Source organism: Tachypleus tridentatus, chromosome 5 (genome assembly GCF_004210375.1).
Source record: "Tachypleus tridentatus isolate NWPU-2018 chromosome 5, ASM421037v1, whole genome shotgun sequence".
Lineage (NCBI taxonomy): Eukaryota > Metazoa > Arthropoda > Merostomata > Xiphosura > Limulidae > Tachypleus > Tachypleus tridentatus.
In genome coordinates this window covers 28,460,926-28,485,574 of record NC_134829.1, presented here as the reverse complement: position 1 = coordinate 28,485,574, position 24,649 = coordinate 28,460,926, and the positions used below count along the sequence as shown (strand labels likewise).

At 35.3% G+C, this 24,649-nt stretch overlaps 1 protein-coding gene across 5 annotated transcripts in view; it reads left to right on the top strand.

Annotated features, from left to right (window-relative positions):
* The first annotated feature begins 381 nt into the window (after positions 1-381).
* The window catches only part of LOC143250810 (uncharacterized), a 222,342-nt gene continuing 198,074 nt past the window's right edge, over positions 382-24,649 (top strand). For 3 of the 5 annotated variants that reach the window (XM_076501840.1, XM_076501838.1, XM_076501835.1), the window contains exons 1-2: positions 382-521; positions 23,038-23,708. In XM_076501840.1, coding sequence (XP_076357955.1) covers positions 23,447-23,708 — 262 coding nt within the window. In that variant the 5' untranslated portion in view covers positions 382-521; positions 23,038-23,446. Of the gene's footprint in view, positions 522-14,452; positions 14,730-21,633; positions 21,850-23,037; positions 23,709-24,649 lie in introns of those variants that run through there. The other 2 variants (XM_076501836.1, XM_076501837.1) reach the window with 2 other exon arrangements.

Genomic DNA, 24,649 nt, shown 5'->3' with positions numbered 1-24,649 from the left:
CTTACAAGATATGGCAAGCTTTCATTTTCTTATGCATTAGTCTGTTATAGTTATACGAGGCCTTCCTCCAATAAAAACAGGCCCGTCATACAATAAAGCGGCGAACATACAAGATAACTAAGAACTAGTCACACTAATGGTTACTACTTCTCGAGTGTTGAATAACGGTCGTCGGAATTATTGACTTTAGGTGGCCATGCTAATGGAAACTTTGCATACATCCAAAATGTATATGTTCTACTAACTTATAGAGGTGTGGTTTTAGGATAATAAAATCATCAGACTAGCAATTTCCTAGAAACGGTTAAGTGACGTCATAGAACTCCCTGTGGCTTTATACTAATAGGGCTGCACATGCGCCATTAATTTCTTGCTCACCGTTAAAGAAGGAAGGGCCTTAACATGGTTTGGTGTGTGTTAACTGAAGGAGTTTTGTACTGTGACTGATCGTATTTATGGGATAGACTAGGTTTTCTAGGTTTCATGATGTTTGCAAGTCCTTTGTGGCATCTTTGAGATAGGTAAGTATGTTTATATGTCTGTGATGGTCTTCCTATTTCTTCTTGTTGTTTGTTTTCTTTGTTCTTTTTTAAACAAGTTTTCAGGGTATATATTTTAAGATGTCTTTTTGGTGGTGTCTTTTTTTCACAATTATCTTGGCATCTTTTGTATTAAAAATCTTGTCCATTCTTGAAGCTAGGCAATCTGTGATGACCGCCTTAAGACTACTGGGATGGATTGATCTATTATCTAGTTATTGATTCCTTCTGTACACTCTTGTTGGATATTAGATATATATGCTTTAGTTTTATAAATTACAACGGTATATGAGTTAAATATCTCACTTTCTGTAAGCTTCAATGGCATGTGAATTATGAACCTCAGTTTCTGTACGTTTCAGTAATATACGAGTTATGTGTCTCAGTTTCTCTAAATGTCTGTGGTATATGTGTTGTATGTCTCAGTTTTGTAAACTCCTGTGATACATGAGTTACATGTCTCAATTTCTGTAAACTCCTATGGTATATGAGTTGCATGTCTCAGTTTCTATAAACTCCCGTGATATATGAGTTGCATGTCTCAATTTCTGTAAACTACTGTGATATATTAGTTGCATGTCTCAGTTTCTATAAACTCCCGTGATATATGAGTTGCATGTCTCAATTTCTGTAAACTACTGTGATATATTAGTTGCATGTCTCAATTTCTATAAATTCCTCTGGTATAAATATATATACAACCTTTTAGTCTGTCTGGTTTGGGAAAGATAGTTTCCCATCTTATTCAATTTCCATCTTGAATTCTATCGTCAGATGTTGTTTACTAATGCGATTCATAAAATCTATTTGTAAGTTATGCATTTGAATAATTTATTGTCAGCATGATCATTCTATTTAGGATGTCATAGCGCGTAAGGCGTGCGACTCGTAATCCGAGGGTCGCGGGTTCGCGCCCGCGTCGCGCTAAACATGCTCGCCCTCCCAGCCGTGGGGGTGTATAATGTGACGGTCAATCCCACTATTCGTTGGTAAAAGAGTAGCCCAAGAGTTGGCGGTGGGTGGTGATGACTAGCTGCCTTCCCTCTAGTCTTACACTGCTAAATTAGGGACGGCTAGCGCAGATAGCCCTCGAGTAGCTTTGTGCGAAATTCCCAAACAAACAAACAAATAGGATGTTTCTGTTTGCGAGCGTCAAGTACTCCCTGTGGGTTTCAAATGCATTTGCCGTATTTTCAACAGTATTTAGAAGGTATACCAGTTTTATTAAAATCACACAAATTTAACAGTATATAAAGAACTCACCAATCTTACTATAATCACTGATTTAACAGCATTGAAAGAAACACAACAGTCTCAGTAAAACTACATTAATACAGCAACACAAGTTCATCAGACGTATTAGAAGGTAACTAATCCCAGAGTTATTAGGGCACACGTCAGCCTTTCTGAGGCTACTAATGTAACATTATTTCAGGGACGTATCGCTCTGAGAAGGCCTAATATTTACAGTACATTTCAATCTCACTAGATAAATTTCATTTTAACAATATATAATATTCTTACGATGTTCAGTGGTACGAAAACTATGAAAGCATTGCTCTGATGGTCTTGTATGTGTTTACTTTTCTTCCATCTATGACTGAACTTTGTGTATGGGTGAGTGTAGGGAGGAGAATTTGCAAAAGAAGGTCTATTTCATAATAATAATAATAATACGTGTATTCCTTTTATTATAGTATAGTATATAAAACTGTTGTTGTCTGTAGGAGCACAGTATAAACTTGAGAGCTTGTAATATAGGGATTCGAACCTGCGCAGTGAACTGTTCTTAACAGCAAAATGAACTAATTTTCTATTACGTAGAGGAAAACGAGATACAAAAATATCCTGTTTTGAAAGCGTACGAAACGAAACAAGATTTAATAATAGCTTTAGTGTGTGGTTATTAACTGTAAACATTTGTTATTATTGCTTTTATTTGTTGAAACAATGTTTGAACTTTTGAAAATTACTCCATCTTATGTTAATTCAGCTTTTAACTTTGTATGTAGTTTTAGAGCTAGCAAGTCAGTCCAAACTTCGCAGACGATCTCAATATAATTAGGGGTGTCCTTATCTTCATAACAATAGGGACTAAAACTTGCTAAGGTATGATGAGGTCTGAGAACAAGTTTTCAAGGTCGTTGAACCAGTATGTAACGTTGGATTTTGTGTTTCTGACCCATCCTCTAGATCCCGGAAGAACCATGTTTGAAAAAAAAAAGTTTATATCCTAACCCCTAGCTGGCGAAACCAAACTTCGCGTACGTAATGACTTAACACAAGCCTTAACAGTTTATTTTTTCGACTACAGAGCCCCCTTCCGGTAGTAACAAAGTAATTGTGGATAATGGAAAAACTTGATCAATACGTTGGGACCTCTTTGAATCATGAGAGGAATTTTAAGCCTCACTGCAGTAGGGGGATATTTTATGCTACTATGTAATGAATACCTTAACGCATGAGAACTTTTCATTAGTTTCGGATAAAGCAACTATTCTTCTGTTACAACATCTTCCAAAATAATTTTTAATTAAGCTGTTTTTTTGTTTCTCATATTCGCATAATGCTGCTCGAGGGATATCTGCGCTAGCTGTCCCTAATTAAAGGTGAGGCAGCTAGTTAACAGCACATACCATAAATTTTTGAGAAACTATAATCAAGTAGTGGGATTCTACAGTCATTCTTATAATGCACCCACGATTTTTTTTCTTGCGATAACGGAATGCGAATGCAGTCCCACAGATCAACTTTTTTAACTGTCAAAACAATCAACAAACCAAAGCACCTAAATATTATCCTAATTAGTTAATTACTATCATTCAAAGCTCGTTCTATTTACCCGGTCTTGAAATTTTTCTGTGCAAAATTACATTTGATATTTTCATTCTTTTAAAGCACACTACAGAACCATCTTGACAATTTCAGTGTAATGATTTACTAATTACGCATGTTAGTTTTATTCAGGTCTTATATTCCACGTGTTATATTCATGAAAACTAACTGCACACAATCAATTTTCTTATACAGAATTGTACCATAGAAGCCGACTTGATTTCGTATCGTGCAAAATGACGCACTATACTGTCTATGTTCTGTCTAAAATGTGACCACTGGTCATCTAGCGAAACGCTATCAGCATGAGCACCCTTTGATAGGTTTGCGTGGTTCTAGTGTTCAGACTTTCGAGCAGAATCTTCAATAATACATATGAAAAGTACTTCATTGCATTATAATCACCATCTCTAACAATGTGAGTAAATAAAACCAACATGCAAATTATTCGTTCGGTTCTTTGTTGCTCAATAATGTTTCCGTTGTAACTACGAATTTGCTCAGAAAAACCGATATTATCGGGTTTTCGAAATCTCCTTCAAGTGAGGTTTGTGTGGTGTTCCAGGAAAGAGTTACAGATACCCTGTTTCACTACGTGTTTATGTGGAATTCAAAGTTTTTTTTTTCAATACTTGTATAATATGATACTTTTACCTGATTGATCAGGTACAGTTCTGTGACGAGAACAAATCCGCGAACAACAAGAAAACACATTAACTGTAATGAACAACCACGTGACCAAGGTGAGATCTGAGAAGCCTTAATCACACCACCTGTGAGAAATATCTGAACTAATACAAAGCTCTTTTTTTTCTTTCGAGTTGTTCGACTAATCTAGTCTCTGGATTGTTAAAGCCTCAAATTTTGCTCTACATTGACTATTATTACTATTAATTGACATTTCTTTACATAAATGATTTGATTTTTTTTGCGCACGTGCTTACGATTTTCCATTTATTTAAAATTAAGCAGGTCACATAAACAGCACATTATGTAAAAGAATAGCCCAAGAGCTGCTGGTAGGTGGTGATGACTAGCTGCCTTCCCTCTAGTCTTACACTGCTAAATTACGGACGGCTAGCGCAGATAGCCCTCGTGTAGCTTTGCGCGAAATTAAAACAAAACAGTAGCTTTCTGTACGTTAACATAAGACATAAAGCGCTGCAGAAAGAAAAGATTTGAAAAGAAAAGAATGTTTCTTACGAAGGAAATTAGTTACAAGAGACTGAAAAAAAAGAGAGACAATCAATAAAGAAAAAGTTGCTAGTAAGGCCTTGCTTGAGATACTGATATCAAACTACCTCTTATCTCATCGCACATTTCTAACATCCATAGGTTTACACTGGAAAATAGGTCCCCATTTGTTGAGTCCCTAAACTCTGTTGACAAGCGCTTACTACCACAAATGATATGGTTCATGTTTATATTAAAGGCTGGTTATCCAGATCATGTTTTTGAAATTCGCACAAAGCTACTCGAGGGCTATCTATGCTAACCGTCCCTAATTTAGCAGTGTAAGACTAGAGGGAAGGCAGCTAGTCATCACCACCCACCGCCAACTCTTGGGCTACTCTTTTACCAACGAATAGTGGGATTGACCGTCACATTATATCGCCCACACGGCTGAAAGGGCGAGCATGTTTGGTGCGACCGGGATTCGAACCCGCGACCCTCAGATTACGAGTCGAACGCCTTACCACACTTGGCCATGCCGGGCCTTGTCGATGTAATTGTCGTTAAAGTTGCCTTCTTTCTTGTGGTTGTTTTCAGTTGTTTTTTTGGTGTTTCTAGTTTGTGCAGAATGGATCGCCAATCTTCTAGCTAGATCTTCCAGACAGGTGCCTTCTTTCTAGTCTTACACCGCTAAATTAAGGATTAAGGATGGCTAGTGAAGATAGCCCTCGTGTAGCTTTACGCAAAATTAAAAAAAAATTATCGTAGAGCATTTACTGGATTTCTAATGACACTTAGCTTCATAGAATTACATGAGTTACTGATTTTAGAAATTTTCTCTCCTGCCCTCTCACATCAAGAATATGGTATACATGTATAGAACTTAAACAGAAATTGTACATTTCTATTGCTTCTGGTCAGTTTTAAACTGAACATTACGTACTTTTAGATGAAAACACGTTCAAACAGGATTAATGTTTAAGTTCAGTATACGGTGTGGTGATTAGGAGCTCGACTCGCAATCTGCGGGTTGCAGGTTCGAATCCCCGTCACACTGAACATGCTACTCTTTCAGCCGTGGAAACTTTATAACATGACGGTCAATTCAATCGTTCGTTGATGAGGGGGGGTTCGTTAGCTGCATTTTCTCTTTTCTAACACTGTTAGATTAAGGACAGCTAGCGCAGATAGCCCTCGTGTAGTTTTGAGCAAAACTTAAAGCAAGCCAAATTTATTCTGTGTTAAATTTTCTGATCAGTGTATATTTGAATCTTACATATGTCGTAGAAAAATAACGATAAAAAAAAAAGACTGACAAATAATACTTACGCCAAGCACAGCATTTGTTTCGTTTTCTTTCTTAGAGAGTGCGTACTAGTTTTTTGCCGATAATAACAAGATAAAATAATTATAAGATGAGACTGTATAATCCTTCTAAAGAACCCCTGACGTAAATGAGGTTCGGCAAGTTATAAAGAACACAATCTCATTTATAGTATAGATGGAAATTTTACATAAATATGTAATTCAATTTTACATGTGAGATTAAAAATTCCTCTAGGATGCAGTCAAGACCTCCTAAAGATGTCACAACGATCAGGGGTCAGAAAGACTCGAGTTAAGTTATAGTGTGGATTACTTATTGACATAAATATTTAGTTGAATTTTGCGTGTTTCAAAATCTCTTTCTTTTAGACTGATGAGTAATTTTTCTCACCCTCGACGAAGAACTGACTGTTCATCAGTCCGAGATATAAAGACTAAATAAAGTTGTTGTTTCATTTTTTGAAGTTTGTACAAGCTTACGTGAAGGCTATCTGCGTTACCCGTCCTTAATTTAGTAGTGTGAGACCAGAGGAAAGGAAGCTAGTCATCACCACCCACCGCCAGCTCTTAGGCAGCTCTTTTACCCACGAATAATACGAATGACCACATAGCTGAAAGGACACGCATATTTGGTTTGACGGGGATTCGAGCTCGCAACCCTTAGATTACGAGCTTAGTGTCTTAACCACCTAGCGATGCTGGGCTTCTGTGTTAAGGTGCATGTGTGAGGTTGAAGAAACACAACAGATGAAAAAAAGTTACAATTACAGAATTATAGTATTTTTTTTGTAGCATTAGATTTAACTTTCTGTGAACATAAAAATAATAGTCTCGGAAAATTCGAGTAACACGATGGTGACACAACAGCGATTTTCCCCATAAACGAATGAATCACAAATTTTCTCATTTTGATGCTTATTGTATAATTAATGAAACATTTTTCCACCTTCTAACAGAGCTCTCTATATTTCTGAATTAAACACTCACTCGTATTCGTGCTTTTTGCTCTTTCTTTGGATTATTTTCCCTTGTGATTTCTCTACAGTACATCTGCTTGCAAGTTATTCTATAATTGCCAGAAATAAGAATAAAATAGATAAAATAATATCTGATTTCAATTTGTTGACGTGGTTACGTGCTGTTGTTGAAACAGTTTTTTTTTTAAATGACATACGTTAGGAGCGATACGCTAACCCTTAAACTACCAACTTTTTCTTAGACCGTTCACTACATGTTCAATCCGACTTTTTAACCATATTCGGTAATGATATGTTTTTCTAGTTAAAACACTCAGTGAAAATGTCTCACAAACCCTGGGTGAAGTTTCACATTTCATAAATAAAATATTCAGAGGATCTTGGTTTTGATTAGTGGAATTAGTCCGTGTGTTGTTGTTATTTTTATTTATCTATTTATGTGTGCGTGTGTTTCGTATTTTATTAGGGATAAAACGGTACCAGATTAACCTACAAAGCCATCAAATATTCACAAGCGGTTTCGTAACTCTAATGTTAAATGTTTGTAAGAAACCAAATTTCAGTCACTTAAAAAAAAGCATAAGAAAAAATAATTGTTTAGTTTTGTATCTTTTAAAATTTTAAACTTATAAATATTAAATAAAGAAAGAGATATGCTCAATTGAGTCTTGTGTTACAATACAATGCTAATATTTTAAAATATTATTCAGCGAGTCCTAAAGTCAGCGAATATACTTTTGTTTTTGAATTTCAGACTGTTTGTAACTTCGTTCACTTATTCATCTTGATGGCCTGGAATGGCCAAGCGTGTTAAGGCGTGCGACTCGTAATCCGAGTGTCACAGGTTCGCATCCCCATCGCGCCAAACATGCTCGCCCTTTCAGCCGTGGGGGCATTATAAAGTGACGGTCAATCCCACTATTCGTTGGTAAAAGAGTAGCCCAAGAGTTGGCAGTGGGTGATGATGACTAGCTACCTTCCCTCTTGTCTTACACTGCTAAATTAGGGACGGCTAGTTGCTTTTTCTCTTGTCTTACACTGCTAAATTAGGAGCGGCTAGCGCAGATAGAGCTTTGCGCGAAATTCAAAAACAAAACAAAATATTCATGTTGATACTACATGAATACATCTAAATATATTCGTTTGTTTTGAATTTCGCGCAAATCTGCACGAAGGCTATCTTCGCTAGCTGTCATAATTTAGCAGTGTAAGACTAGAGGGAAGGGAGCTAGTCATCATCACCCACCGCCAACTATTAGGCTACTATTTTACCAATGAATAGTGGGATTGACAGTTACATTATAACTCCCCCACAGTTTAAAGGGCGAGCATGTTTTGTGTGACGGTGATTCGAGCCTGCGACCCTCGGATTACGAGTCGAGTGCCTTAACCACCTGGCCATGCCGGGCCGAAATATATTCGCACGTCGTATACTCGTCAACTGTGGAGCATACGTACAGATTTTTTTATTGGTTTTGTAACTACGGCAATTTTTATTTATAATTAATTTAATTAGATCTCATTATAGTTTTACTTTTTAAAATACAATTGAATAATATTTTACTCGTTTCAATTTATTATTATTTCAGCATTTTGTGTGTGTATTACTATATATATATATTCACTACATATTTGATAGTTCTTGATTTTTTTCATTTGTTAAGTATTTCTGACCACTTTCTTCGTCTGGATTGATTTGATTAATTTTGATTAATTTGATTAAGTTCATTTTAGTTTAGTCCTGTTCTTTATAATTTATTTACTTTTATCATATGTTTTAAACTTTATAAACTTTGGCCACGTGGGTTAAGGCGTTCTACTAATAATCTGAAGGTCGCGGGTTCGAATTCCCGTCGCACCAAACATGCTTGCTCTTTCAGCTGTGGGGACTTTATAACGTAACGGTCAATCCTACTATTCGTTAGTAAAAGAGTAGCCTGAGAATAGGCGGTGGGTGGTGATGACTAGCTGCTTTTTCTCTTGTCTTGCTAAATTACACTAGCGCAGATAGAGCTTTGCGCGAAATTCAGAAACAAATCTTTCATCAACTTTACTTCATATTAAAATATATTTTTTCTAACAATAAAGAAGCTAGAGGCTTCTGTAAAACGTCAATTTTATCAGCTCACCCTACTTGCCAGAGGCTAAATCACTGTTAAAAGTTTATGCTTGTCTAATATAGTTACGACCTTTAATTTGTTAGAAAAGCTGTCATAGTTTCACAGTTTTATGTTGTTTTTTTTTTTTTTCGCTTCGGCTATAAGTTTGATTATCAATCCTATTCACCCAAAGGTTTCGTAAAGGAACTGATTTACTTAACATTGTTAGTTTCCATGCTATTAATAACTAATATATACTTGGCATAAGCAGAACAGACATTGAGAGAGGTTCAATTTGTCAAAGTAAAATACGCATAACAGTTCTTCAAGTAATTAACTAAACTGTATAAAAATCGATTTAACAACATCTCAGAAGCTACAGCGTTGGCTTGTAAATGTTGGAAGGCGATACCTTACAACACGCAGCTTGTTTCACTGACCTTTCTTAACAATCGACAGTGAGTTTAAAGAACCTGTTCTTTAATTTTATCACGGTTAGCGCGTTCTAACTTACTGTTCTATCTTCTACAATCAGTCATTCTCTACAACGTATAAACTAGTTGGAGTTTCAGAATAAAATTCGTATAATTAAATAAACAAGGAATAAACAAATTTTGTATCTGTTCTAACCAGGAATCGCCTGGTAGTTTGCTTGACCAGATTGTGACTCGGAAGAATCACGGTTTGCGTCCCGTAGGAGCGTTATAACAGTGATGATATAATTTTCTTATTTGATCAAATAAAAGTAGATGAAATGTTGGCGGTCTATGCCAAAAAATCACTTCCTTTCCTATAGCCTACCAGTTCAGAAGTAGGAAATGCTATGCTATAGCCCTTATGTAATATTACCTGAAATTCTAAATCAAAGCAAAACACTGTTGTTCTGAATTCAGGATTAAGAACATATTAAACGTAAGATATTATACGAAAAATAACCTTACATTAGGTTTCGAGTAAAACGTATGCTCTAGTTTAATGATGGTATAGGTTTTGTTAGCTAATGTGAGTCTATATGTCATCCCATAACAATTCACCCTCATCTTAAAATATAGAAACCCTTGAATGTTTGTTGTTGTTTTTTTATTTTCGCGCAAATCTACACAAAGGCAGTCTGCGCTAGCCGTCTCTAATTTAACAGTGTAAGACTAGAGGGACGGCAGCTACTCATCACCACCCACCGCCAACTCTTTGGCTGCTCTTTCACCAACGAATAGTGGGATTGACCGTCATATTATAACGTTCCCACTACTGAAAGAGCGGGCATGTTTGGTGTGAGGGGGGTTTCAAGCCCGGGACCCCAGAGTACGAATCGAGCGCCCTAACCACCCGGCCGTGCCTGGCCCCTCGAATGCTAACCTATTGAATTTTTAATAGCCTCAATATCTTACTTTTAAGTATACAACAAAATACCCGATGTACTTTCTAAAAAAAAAAGGTACATGAACCTAGAAACTATACTAAATTATACCAATGTGTTATGTAAAAGAGTATAAATGAATGTATATACATCTAAAACCTACACCAAACTATCAAATGTATTTTGTGAAAGAATGTAAATATATATATATAAAACCTACACCAAATTATCAAATGCGTTTCTTACTGTTCAGTGTATATGAATGTACATACAAATATCAGTTACAACAACTTATTTATCCAACGTACTTTTCACTGTTACAGAGAATCACTCAAAGTTCTTTCCGTTAAAATGGGGAACGTTTCGTTAAATAAAAAAAGGGGCCTGGCATGGCCTAGCGCGTTAAGGCGTGCGCTTCGTAATCTGAGGGTCGCGGGTTCGCGCCTGAGTCGTGCCAAACATGCTCGCCCTCTCAGCCGTGGGGGCGTTATAATGTGACGGTCAATCCCACTTTTCGTTGGTAAAAGAGTAGCCCAAGAGTTGGCGGTGGGTGGTGATGACTAGCTGCCTTCCCTCTAGTCTTACACTGATAAATTAGGGACGGCTAGCACAGATAGCCCTCGAGTAGGTTTGTACGAAATTTCAAAACAAACAAATCGTTAAATAAAAAGAAAGGTATTACATGTGATATTTTAGTACCATGTAAGAGATATTACGCAATTTAATTACAAGATTATACTAACACTTGATTTTAGCCTTTCCAATACTAGCTTTTGGTTATGCATCTTAAAGAGGGCGCTCTGTTTTCTTCTTTCGTCAAATGATTTCCAAGTCACTGTTTTTGCAGCGAGATAAAACGGTTAACTTCTGTGTAAAACTGAAAAGCTCCGGTTAAAGCGCTGTGTGAAAAACGTTACGCTATCTGTTTTTACACGAAGCTTTTAATTTTGTTTTTACACCGATACAAAATCCATACTGCCTTTGATACTTCAAAATTATATCGATGTTGTTGTCGATGGATTAAATCTAAAGAAAGTAAAAAATATTTTCGTCGTAGGAGTATATTATTGATATCCAAATATTTATATGGAGAGAAAGATCATGCATGCATATAATGTATATATAAATATATTAGTTTTTTCATATCTGTTGAGTGTTTTCGACATTTGTTTTCAGTTGGTGTCATCATTAGTTTGTATATTATTTTCATTTAGATGTCCCTACAATGAACATTTACAATACGATTAGAACAAGTAAAAAGTGAACGAAGTAAAAGTTAGTTATATTTTAATCATTCGACAAGTAACCCGATTTCCACATTCTGAAAGAAAAATAATAACATTAATAATATTTATACATTTATCTGTGAAGACGCTTATGAGGTGTATAACAAGGAAACCTATAGCAATTTTATTGCTGGCTTAAAGAACATCAAACCTATTTCTGACTCAGCTGAAAAAATTCTTCAGAGATTAGTAATTATAAAATTATTGTAAAATAAATAAATAACTCTTCCTTCTGGGCGCTTCTTTTGTTTTTTGGTTTCATATATTTGTACAAAGCTGTACAGACGCTATCTACTCTAGTCACCTCTCATTTGAAACTAATAGATCAGAGGGAAGGCGCTTGGTTAATACCACGCACCGCAAGTCTAATCGAACAATTATTCTGCTAATGTACCTACGACTCCAAAGCGCGTAGAGCGATTTTGTGACACAGGTAAACGAACCACGAATTATTTGATTCAGTGTTTTATGCTAAAATGGGAATATTTACATTATGTCGTCGATTGATGAATAATGATATTATTGTGGATTGTTAATACACTGTCACTTCCTAAGATGTAATAATACAAGACATGAGTCTATAGGCTGTAGACACGGCAGTTTGAGGTTCATAGGTTCGAATTCCCGTTACACCAAACATTTTCGCCCTTTCAGCCTTGGGGCGTTATAATTTTTACGGTCAATCCCACTATTCGTTGGTATCAGAGTAACTCAAGAATTGGTGGTGATGACTAGCTGCCTTCCCTTCTAGCCTTACTCTAGTAAATTAGTGACGACAAGCGCAGATAACTCTCGTGTAGCTTTGCACGAAATTCAAAACAAACAAACAATACAAACGGTGATATCAATAAAAGTTAATACAGCATAGAGGATACATATTTATCTTAACTTCGTTGTTCAAGAAATATCTTAAAATATTTAGTATGCAGCTCACAACCATGTTCATTAATAGAGCAAATGCAAGAGAAATAAGCAGAAAACATCTAGTCTGAATAACTGTTAGTATAATCCATTTGATTGTTTTATGTATTTGCACAAACGCTAGCTGCTTCGATGTCCCTAATTTCGAACTGTTAGATTAGAAGGAAGGCAAATTATGAACATCAACCACTGCCAACAATCACTCTTATAATGTGCTTACGGCTCCACAGTACGGAGTGCAATTTTATAGTAATAGAAAGTGGACCATGAACTTCCGCATACACAGTTTGGGCACGCTAATCATTAGATCACGTCTGGCCTCATTGGAATCCGATATTTATGTTGGTTCTCTTGTAACACTTTTCAAGAAATTATTTTCGACGTTCATAAAAAATCGTAAAATGAAAAAATGCCTTAAAATGCTTATCTGGAAAAATAATTTTTGAATTCAAATGATCAATACGATATGATTATTTCTTTTCTTTTGGCAAAGTGTCTTATTATTCCCTAATTAAATATATTTGTACTTCTTACACTCGAATGGTTTGAATTTCGCGCAAAGCTACACGAGGGCTATCTGCACTAGCCGTTCCTAATTTAGCAACGTAAGATTAGAAGAAAGGCAGTTAGTCATCAGCACCCACTGCCAACTCTTGGGCTACTCTTTTACCAACGAATAGTGGGACCGACCGTCACATTATAACACCCCTACGGCTGAAAGGGCGAGCATGTTGGGTGTGACGGGGACTCGAACCCGCGACCCTCAGATTATGCGTCGAGTGTCTTAACAATCTGGCCATGCCGATAAAACGCTTAGCGAACTATATAACTTGCCATTATTATATTTGTTTTGAATATATATATATATTCACACTTTAGACTCATAGTTTGATTTTTTTTATTATCATTTTAATAAATCTATTTCCACTGGGATTTTCTCGAAGTAAAGCTAAAAGTGTGTTTAAAAGTATTGTCAACTGAAATCTGACAGGAAAATACAAAAACACCGATAGCTTGGATAAATCAATTCACTATACGGGAACAAATAAATCGATGAACGGAGGCGAGATTTCTGACGTAATATTCCTGTCACAAATATTATGAAAACCATTTTCTTACATAATAAACGAAATATTTAACTGCCAGTTTCCAAAATGGCGATTTTTATCGCACTCTTCTAAACTTCCCATGAAAAGCGAATGAAAAATTCTTGATTTTGGTCTATAAATATGGCTTGTCTTAAACAGAATTGAATTAATAACACAGGGGGTCCAGAGACAACTTCAGTTCCATGCCCCCCCTTCTTAACATAACCTCATTATTTTTGCACAGAAAATTTTAATCATTAAAACGGTGTTTTTACCAAATATAATATTTTGAAACTACTAAGTTCCCAATTCTAAAAAAAAAAAAAAAAATGCGAAAAAGACATTGAAAAACAATAACTTATCATCAGATCGATTGAGGACATGGGCAGTTGTCTTCTCTGCCTTCTTGTAAATCAGGATCTGGTCTCAAATAGCTATACCTAAAGAGGGTTAAAGTTATTGTTAAAAATAAAAAAAATGGTTATAATATCTACATATGATTAGTTCTGTCATAGAATGTAAAAGTAGAATGTATTGTCGTCTTCAGTAACAATGTTGAAACAATTCTATGTTTTCTCTGAAGAACACGATGAGTTTGGCGTCCAGGTATAAAATAATTTCAACTAGCGTTGTACTACTAAAGATCTGCACTCAGAGATCGATCTAGTATGTTATACGGAAGGTACACGGTCGTGTACACGATTTCAGGTAAGGAAGGCTGAACCGGACAGAACGTAAGAGGTGAACAGTACGTTATACCTATGCACTGTGCAATGACATCGCACTATAGCGCCCTCTGGAACAAAGCTAACAATAACGCCCATAGAAAGCAACAAACGAATCTATAAGGTTGACTTGGCAGCTGGCTAGCAGGTACTCTCCAGGTTTTGGTCTCATTTTCCACTAAAATAGTGCATGACTGGTCTGTCAGTCTGGTCCTGATAATTCTTTCAACACGTTGCTAGGTCTACAAGACGAAACTCTAATAAGTGTTGTTATTGGATAATCAAACCGGCAAGGTTAATATTGCGCTTTGTCTCTCGGTATATATTGTGTTAACGTCTTACCCGTAGAAGAATTAGAAACGTGTTTTACACAACATTCTTCTATTTTTACTTTTTATAGCAGGTAAGAATTTTTCACATTCTTTTTGAACAAGCATTTATGAAAAAAAATTGTTTTTTTATTAATATAATTCTACCTCTAATACTTTCACATCGGTATTTCAAGTTACATTTATTTATTGTTTTAGTGCCTAGCGATACAATGGAACATCTACATCCTGTCCACCGCTAGGAATCGAACTCCGAATTTTAGCGTTGAATTCTTCTGTTCCACCAGAGGACTGAGTTATAAAAATATATATTTTTTTCTAAATCGACTTTTTTTCATGTAAACTTATGATCTTTGACGAAAACTATCTAACAATTAACATATAGATCTTTCTGCTGACTTACCTGTTTATGTGGCTTGATGATAAAGCTAATTGCTTTAGAAAACACTTGCGCAACGTCATTAAAAATTCTGAACCAATATACTCATAAAACATGGTGTTTATAAACGTATTTAGCTATAAAAATACGTTTTTTAGGCCTAAAAAGTAGAAGTTCATGAGAATATGTCTTCTCACAGATAAATAAGGCTTTTTTTTTTTTTTTTTTTTACAGTGGTTGTGAATAAGCGAAATGAAGTTATTAAGTTTCATTTGTTATACCACAGGTACATTTTAATACAGTTAATAATTATTTATGATTGCAAAGAAACAACATCAAGAAGTTAGAATGTATCCAGACCAGTGAGGTTCTGTTGAGTGATCGTCTGCTAACTTTATTTCATGAGGCGGTCCAAAAAAAAAAAACACCATCTGAAACTGCTTTGTTGTTCTCCAGTTTCAGTCGATTGTGATGAGTTTTTCAAGTTTACTACTTGAAATGCTGATTTTTCAAGCAGTATAACAAGTAAGATGCAGAGTGATTCCCAGACTGCAAGAAGATAAAGGTGTTTTAAAAAAAATTGAAACAGCTTTGGACAAACTAGTAAGTAGGGGGACATATATAATTTACTGCTGGAGAGAACATGTATCGTAATTAAGAGAGGAATGTACGAAGAGAAAGATTGAATAATTAATTAATAGACAAGTAAGTGGATTGGTGATTACATTTCACTACAGATTAGGTAAATTCTCATTTAGAAGGGTGGACAGATAGGAAGATAAATAAATAAATAGAATACTGCTGAAAAGTAATAATGAACAATGATAATTTACTTTTATAAAAAATTATATGTCAAATACTCTCATTACTGAAACCTTTCTGTTGTTATAGACTTTGTTTTTTATACATCGGGCCCTTTGCCAGGGGTCTGGAGTCCCTGATGAAAATCGAAAAGTTGGGGTGTTGTAAATATTATCAGACTGCAGCAGTTCCACATACGTCAAACCCAAAACAAGAATACGGGCAGGAAATATCTGTAACACAAAATGCCTCCGGAATTACATTATTTAAAAACGTTAATTAAAATCAAGATTATATATTATTGAGAGTAATTTTACTTTATTATATATTATTCTGAAGAACTTTATTTTACTGCGGAGGCCTTGAATTTTGAACTTTAACTGATACCTTGTCATTAAGTTTTATTGATTTGTATGATGAGGTGATTGGCTAAGCCTACCTTATTCTCTCTCCTTTCTTTCAAGTTGCACCAGGATATTTTCGCAATTTCTACAGTTCGAGTACTAATATACTTTTTTTTTTTTATCAGAGTGTCTCTCTGTTACAGAGAACAACTCCGAAAACTAAAAAACAAAAGACGACATAAACTCTAGTGGTATTTTAACATCTTAATGACGTAAAAAAACGGTCTCATCCGATGTTCAATTTTAATTCAGTAAACAATATATTTCGGTACGTGTTAGAATTTGAGTTTTCCTGTTGTTATTCATCACTCCACTGACATAAATAACGATATTGAATGGTTTCGATAACATTTTTTTCACATTCTGAATAAACCTTTAATACATTTTTTGGGAATTAAAATCCATACCATTTTGTACTCGCTAAAACTATTTCACATGTGTGTTTTATTATATCGGGCATTTTGTTGTGTCCACCGAAGAGAACCGAATCCTGATTTTATCGTTGTGATCTGAATATTTACCTCTGTCGCACCCGTGGAAAAAAAATATTTAATGTGCAATTTTGTATGTTTATATCTATAAGACCCCCCAGTGATACAGCTGTACGTCTCAAGACTTATAATGCTAAAAACCCGGGTTTCGATACCTGTGATTGGCACAGCACAATAGTCTATTATGTAGCTTTGTGCTTAACTACATAAAAAGCTGTAACATAAATACCACTACAATTTAATGCATCGAAAGAAGAAAAATGTCATACGAACATTATGTGATAAAAAATATATAAATATATCATTACAAATGATACATCACGTGAATGGCAAAACTTTGTCCTGCACATACTTTTTGTCACACCAAACATGCTCGCTCTTTCAGCCGAGGGGGCGTTATAATGTGACGGTCAATCCCACTATTAGTTGGTAAAATAATAGACCAATAGTTGGCGGTGGGTGATGATAACTAGCTGCCTTTCTTCTAGTCTTACACTGCTAAATTAGGGACGGATAGCGCAGATAGCCCTTGAGTAGTTTTGCACTAAATTAAAAAAAACAAAAAAACAAATCATGGCTTAAACTTGGAATAACATAACATTCACAATACTTACGTTATAGAATGAAAGAGAATGTATGCACTTAGGAAAGAACAGATTATTTAATAGCTTGTTTCAAAATTTAACTCAGAAATTTTGAAAAAAGTAATAAAACTAATTGACTAGTTGTAAACCGCAGATTATTAGGGGTAGTTTTTTATACCCTTCGCTTTAATTTCACTTATTTTATAATTTTCATACATGCCATTTAAGCTACGTTTTTTGTCTGACGTGGGCCCGGCATGGCCAAGCGCGTTAAGGCGTGCGACTCGTAATCTGAGGGTCGCGGGTTTGCATTCGCGTCGCGCCAAACATGCTCGCCCTCCCAGCCGTGGGGGCGTTATAATGTACGGTCAATCTCACTATTCGTTGGTAAAAGAGTAGCCCAAGAGTTGGCGGTGGGTGGTGATGACTAGCTGCCTTCCCTCTAGTCTTACACTGCTAAATTAGAGACGGCTAGCACAGATAGCCTTCGAGTAGCTTTGTGCGAAATTCAAGAAAACAAATTGTCTGACGTAAAGTGTTAGATCGATAAATTCCGGTCTATTTCAGAATATTTGACACATTCAGACAAACAAATTCACGTAACATTATTTAATAACGTACGTAGCATTATTTAGTAAAGCTGCACGTAAAATATAGATTAAAGTATACTAATGGTAATTATAATAATGTACAGAGTATGAAACAGTTATGAGCAATCAGTGTTTGGCATGGGTTTACGAATTGGAACAAAGAAACTCACAAAAACGAAGAATGAAACCTGTAGTAAAAGTTGGTAAAAGGTGTTTATAGCACTGTACGAAATGTATCAAAGATAAATTTTTGCAAAGTATCTATAAACTTGTAATTGAAGCAAAATCAGCTGAATATAAAGAAACGTCTGTATGCGCGTTCACAAAGTGATAAGTGGTTTTTAATGAATTGCGCATGCGTATTTCAGAGTTAACTAATCCGGTAAATCCCATATCAACTGCATTCAGTGTAATGTTCATTTGTAAAGGAAATTACAGGTGGATTAAGTGTTATTTGTACGAAGTACTTTACAAAAATATTAAAGCTGAAATCAAAGCCAATCTTAACATGACAATAACGATTTTCTGGCATCATGTACCATGCTTGTTAGATTAAAATCTTTGATTAAGCAAAAACAAAAAAACAAAACAGGTATAGTTGTGATAAATGGAGAAGTCAATTCGCAATCTTTAAAGAGTAGCCCAAGAGTTGGCCGTGGGCAGTGATGACTAATTACCTTCCCTCTAATCTTACACTGCTAAGTCAGTGACGGCTAGGTCAGATAGCCCTCGTGTAGCTTTGCGCGAAATTCAAAAACAAACAAATACTAAGGATCCAAGGTGTGAGATTTATAGTGTTTTATCGAGAAATTTGCTAGAAAATTCCGACAGACAAAACAAGCGTATTATTTACACAGACTATCATCTACGGACAATTAAATGGGCCAACGTATTAGGCTTAAATTTATTTTATCATTAGTTTTTCTTGTGTTAAGTTCGCACTTCTGCTGGGGCTATGCTATTCAAGGGAACACTGAACATTCGTTCGTTGCAAGTCTGTTATGAAGGTTTAGAATATACATGCTGAGATGAAGATAAAGTGCATGTTTAGTTGAGTAATTATATCATTACGTAAGGACGTGTATTACCGTCAACCAGAGCAGCACATATCTGTCGAGGTACCTTGGATCCTTAGTGTTTGTTTTTGAATTTCGCGCAAAGCTACACGAGGGTTATCTGCGCTAGCCGTCCCTAATTTTGCAGTGTTAGACTGGAGGAAAGGCAGCTAGTCATTACCACCCACCGCCAACTCTTAGGATAATCTTTTACCAATGAATAGTAGGATTGGTCGTAACATTATAACGTCCCAAGGTTGAAAGGTCAAGCATGTTTAGTGTGACGGGGATTCGAGCCCTCGACCCTCGGACTACGAGTCGTGTGCCTTAATCACCTGGCCATGCCAGGCCCATGAGTTCATACAAAAAATAACCAGGAACCGGAAATGTTTTTGCGGATTTCTAGAGTAACTAAGAGAACTAATTTTTTATTTCTTTTTGTATTATATTATCGTGAAAAGAAAAATAAGGGCTATCTGCGCACACATTGCTGTCCTTTATTTTAAACTGATAAACTAGAAGGAAAGCAACTAGCCAAGAGCAACCGCTACCAGTTCTGCCACTCTTGTTTTGTCAGTGAGATTAGACTATCAATTTTACAGCATACCTATGGCCCCAAAGTTTGGAAAATGTTTATGCAATAAAAAGACACAAATCTGTAACTGGTGGATTCAGTCCCGACACTTTAACAACCAGTCTAAGCTAAGATCATCATGGATATTATAAAAACAGTTATATTTGTTGTTGGAGTTTTACTGATATAATGTCTCGGTTAAACTAGAACCTATTTGAAATTACAGCCCACGACGCTTATTTGAAGGAGGTCAGGATGCAGTTTGAGGGCCATGGGTTCGAATCCACGTCACACCAAACATGCTCGTTCTTTTGGCCGTAGGGGCGGTATAAACTGAAGGTCAATCCCACTATTCAATGGTAAAAAGAGTAGCTCAAGAGCTGGCGATGAGTAATGATGACTTCCCTCTAGCCTTACACTGCTAAATTAGAAATGGCTAGTGCACATAGCCCTCGTGTAGCTTTGCGCGATATTCAAATACAAACAAACAAACTCTGATGCAATACTGATTTATACTTTGAAGAACTATTTTTTATATATAAACGTAAATATGCATCTTCCAATGTCGTTAAATAGGTACAATTATTTTATAGAATGAAACTAGCAAACATTGTTTTGGAAATATTCCCTCTCCCAAGGCCCGGCATGGCCAGGTGGGTTAAGGCGTTCGACTCGTAATTTGAGGGTCGCGGGTTCGACTTCCCGTCGCACCAAACATGCTCGCCCTTTCAGCCATGGGGACGTTATAATGTTATGGCCGATCCCACTATTCGTTGGTAAAAGAGTAGCCCAATAGTTGGCGGTGGGTGATGATAACTAGCTGCCTTCCCTCTAGTCTTACGCTGCTAAATTAGGGACGGCTACCGCAGATAGTCCTCGTGTAGCTTTGCGCGAAATAATAAAAAACAACAAAAACACCTCTCCCAAAAATGTAAAGAGAAACAGATTTTCTGATAAAAATTTAAGATAATTAGGGATTGTTCTGAAAGAATCATAAACTTTACCTATGTTGGTAAATACTGAGTAAACTGTACTATTGTTCAATAATGGACAGTGATTATTGAAACAAACACGTACAAAGCAAAAGACTTGCAGTCAACTATGCTTTAGATTTCATAATCGATAAATTATCGAAGAAAATAAATGTGGTTGAATAAGTTGACATTTATCCCTCCCACACAAATTATTAATGAATTGTCTCACACACACTCAAGGATTGTTAAGTGTAATACAGTGTACTCATTTGGCTCAAATATTTTAATGATAACAGTTGGGTAAAAATAATATTTAAATCCTGAGAAAGAAAGTGATTCGAATCTTTGTTCCTTGTGACTGAGCAGGTTTCAGACAACCATGAGGTTAAATTAATAGAAATATCACAAAGTTTTATTCAATTAATTTTTCGAATAAAGCCCGGAATAATCATTAAGTTGTATGGTTTATTATTGAAAGCTATATTTGGTGATGCTTTGGAAAAGTTTTATCTCAAGAAGTATAGGAATTTGAATAACTTTAACTTGCTATTCACTATTACTACAAAATAAGTGATACCAAATATAATTAATGTAGATAAATAAATAACATCATAAAGACCTCACTGCTGAATTAGAGTTTACGGTATAAGTTACTTGGCTTTCCTTTTAAGGTTTATTTCTGTTCGTTATTACAAATGAGGATTGAGTTCAGTAAAATTCGTGAACAAGCTGAACGTTATTGGGATTTAAAAATATTTGGTAACAATATTGGTTTGATAGTTATTAAACCTTACGATTAAAGTCGTATTTTGGTCCAGAATTCGTTGTTAAAATTTATATATATGTGTGTGTGTGTGTGGCTCCCCTTAATCTCCTTCTTTGATAACTTTAATCTTGTTCACTGGATTTTTTTCTACTTTGCAACTAAAGTGATGTTCAGAAAAAAAGTTTATTTTGTCTCATAATTTTTTAATGATCTTATGTATTCATTAATATGAACCGAAATGAATCTTCTGGTTTCAGTTTACGTTATAAATAAAACTTCACTCTTAAAGTGTAGCTATCAGATAAGAAATATTTCAGAGTTCTGAGAAGACAAACTGTATTTTCTACAAATTCGTTTCAGCTTGGTTCAAAAATCGGACGGAAGAAAGAAGCTAAAGCTGCTGTCATTTCTTTCCTTCTTATTTTACATTGTTGTGTTGCTTAGCAAGCATTCCTTGACTGTTTTTGGACAGACGAAGTAGGATAACATTTTTGAACAAAGCCATGTAAAGTTTAGTGTTATTTTTCGACTGAGAAGCGAGGACTGCAAAGACGGAGGCTTCGTGAGAAGAGAAACGTAATAACAGTTGTTGTTCAACTTGTGTTATGTTTCAAAAATCAATTTTAAGTACTGATCGGTTTGTGTCGGTTTTATATATTCTATTGCAACTAGGTTTCGTCCCGTTACCGCCAAAAAGAAAACAACAGAAAAACACATGTCACAAACTTTAGGGATGTGAGCGAATTATGATAGTGAAATCGAATCTACTGTTCAGTTTGGCAAGAATAACCCAAGAGTTGGCGGTGAGCGAAGTTACCCAGTTGTTTTTTAGCCAACAACATCAAAATTAGGCGCAGATACTTCTCGTGTAGCTTTGAGCAAAATTCAGCAAACAAACAAACATCATTCTTTCATGATGAGCGAAATTGGCTTTGCTAAATGTCGATCTAGTTGAGAAGTGAAAATTCAGTAAGGTAAAAATTAAGGTTATTGAATACAAACCTAATACGACAAGAAAGGTAACATAAATAGGCCATATACATAGAAATACAAAATTGTGTACCATCAAACAGCTAGAATCATGTCTGAGGTAGAAAAAACAACAGTTGTAACACATAAACATAACGACACAAAAATATCACAGAATTTACAAAATGTATGTTAAAAAAAACAATTCCTTCATAGAGAACAAGTTTATCATTCTCAGAAGACAGGAAATGCGTGAGTTTTTTTATAGTAAAGCCACATCTAGCTCTCTGCTGTGTCCACCGAGATAAACCGAACCCCTAATTTTAGCGTTGGAAATCCAAATACCGCTGTTCCACCGAAGAACTGAAAACACCCTCAAGTAAAACTATACATAGAGATTACTATATGTATAGATATCTAAAGATTTGTTAATTCTTTGATATTTTGTGTTTCGTTATGCAGACATATTGTTATTATATCTTATGCATTTACAAAAATTATTTCTTTAAATGGAGTAGAATACAAATCTTAGAATAATTACATTATCTTAACATCGTATTTTATATATATTGTCTCATAATGTATTTATTTTTAGCTATTCATTTCTTTGACCTTGTTGGATTCATTTTTATATTTGCTTTTTCTTGACTATTTTCACTATATTTTAACTGTATTTACGTCACGATTTATTATATAAAACTCATTTTTCGTTCTCGGTTCGTATTAAAACAAGCTTACTATTTGTTAGCTCACAAAGGGACTGAATATATGTTTTAATTGTAAGTAATTTTCCAGATTGCGAGAGCAGAATTCCGAACTATGGCTGATGAAAGTCCAAGAGCCGGGTCGTCTTTCGTGCGAGAGTTGAAGTGGCATACAACTTGAAACAGAAAGCATTTTTTTAAAACTTCATGTTGATATCTGAAGATCGATTGGATATTATCTTCATTAACGTCGGACCTACTGTTTCAACTCGTTGTACTGCTAATAACAACGTCACCAAATCAGGCGGTTCTCTCATTCTATTGTTAATTACAACGTTATCACTATCAAGCAGCTGTCTTATTCTGCCACTGATAACCAAAATAGGGGCCGCAATCAGCCTATCGGATACAAATCTTTCTATGTATTGGCTAAAACAATCATCACGAGGAGTGCTTGTTTCCTTTCTGTGTCCTATTGCTTTTGTCTACAGACAGTAAAGATGTTCACCATCTTGCTCTGGACTGTCATCTGCACCGTTCACGGTGGACACTCGGACAGAATTGGAAAAAAACCTTATGAGCAAGTGTTGCTCACACCTGGACAAATACTGACAGGAAATGTTTCAAACTTTCGTTGTGAAGAGCTCTATGAACTTATTAATAAAAACTTTTCCGAAGCTCCTGAAGAATCTATCCAGATTTCCTTAAGTCATCCCTTTCTGGATATTAGTCAGGGTCTTGTTCTTGGAGTCGTCTACGACGGTAGGTAACTTTACTTTATTTTGTAATATGAATAAAAATTACATAAAGTAAATGATTTTTTCCATAAATATTGTTATAATACTTTAAATTTTATGTTAGAAATAAAAGCATGGAAAACTCGATGTGAATTTAACTTTGTTCATAAATTATTAGAATTACAGATATATTTTCTTCAGTTGATGCTGTGGTTGTTGGACCCATTCCGGTAACAAGAAGACCAACTTGTTGATTCATCAGATCTTTCCAGTGATAGTAAATATAATTGAATTAAAAATAATAATAACGAATAATTTGTCGTCAAAAACAAACAATATTGTGTTACTAAGTTATCAAAAACAAACAATATTGTCTTACTAAGCTATAAAAAACAAACAATATTGTGTTACTGAGCTGTCAAAAACAAACAATATTGTGTTACTAAGCTATCAAAAACAAACAATATTGTGTTAATAAGTTATCAAACACAAACAATATTTTGTTACTAAGCTACCATAATTTTGCTTTGTAACAAAGATTTTGTCAGTTGTCTATATCATACAAGTTAACCAAGAAGCGTAATTGATTGTTACAGTTCTTACGCTCCATTTAAAAATACGAGTGTATTAAGCGGCGTATCACGGTTTACATCACACAGCCCGCAACGCTACCTACTATACCAAGCCAAATACATTTTGGTCTGTGTAACTTACTGAAGTTCAGCTACTTCCAAGAGAAAATGATAACTATATTACGTTAAACTAAAAAAGGAATAATAAAGTTGAAAGCAAAATAAATATAGTTACTACAATGGTATGCATATCGCTGATTACGATCTCAGTACTGAAGTGAGTGAAGAGCTGTTGTACATATTGTGGTTTGTATCAATTAACATCTTTCCTCATCCAATATTCAAAATTTCCATTAAACCCTGAAATAATTCTTAACTTCAAAACTACCCTGTT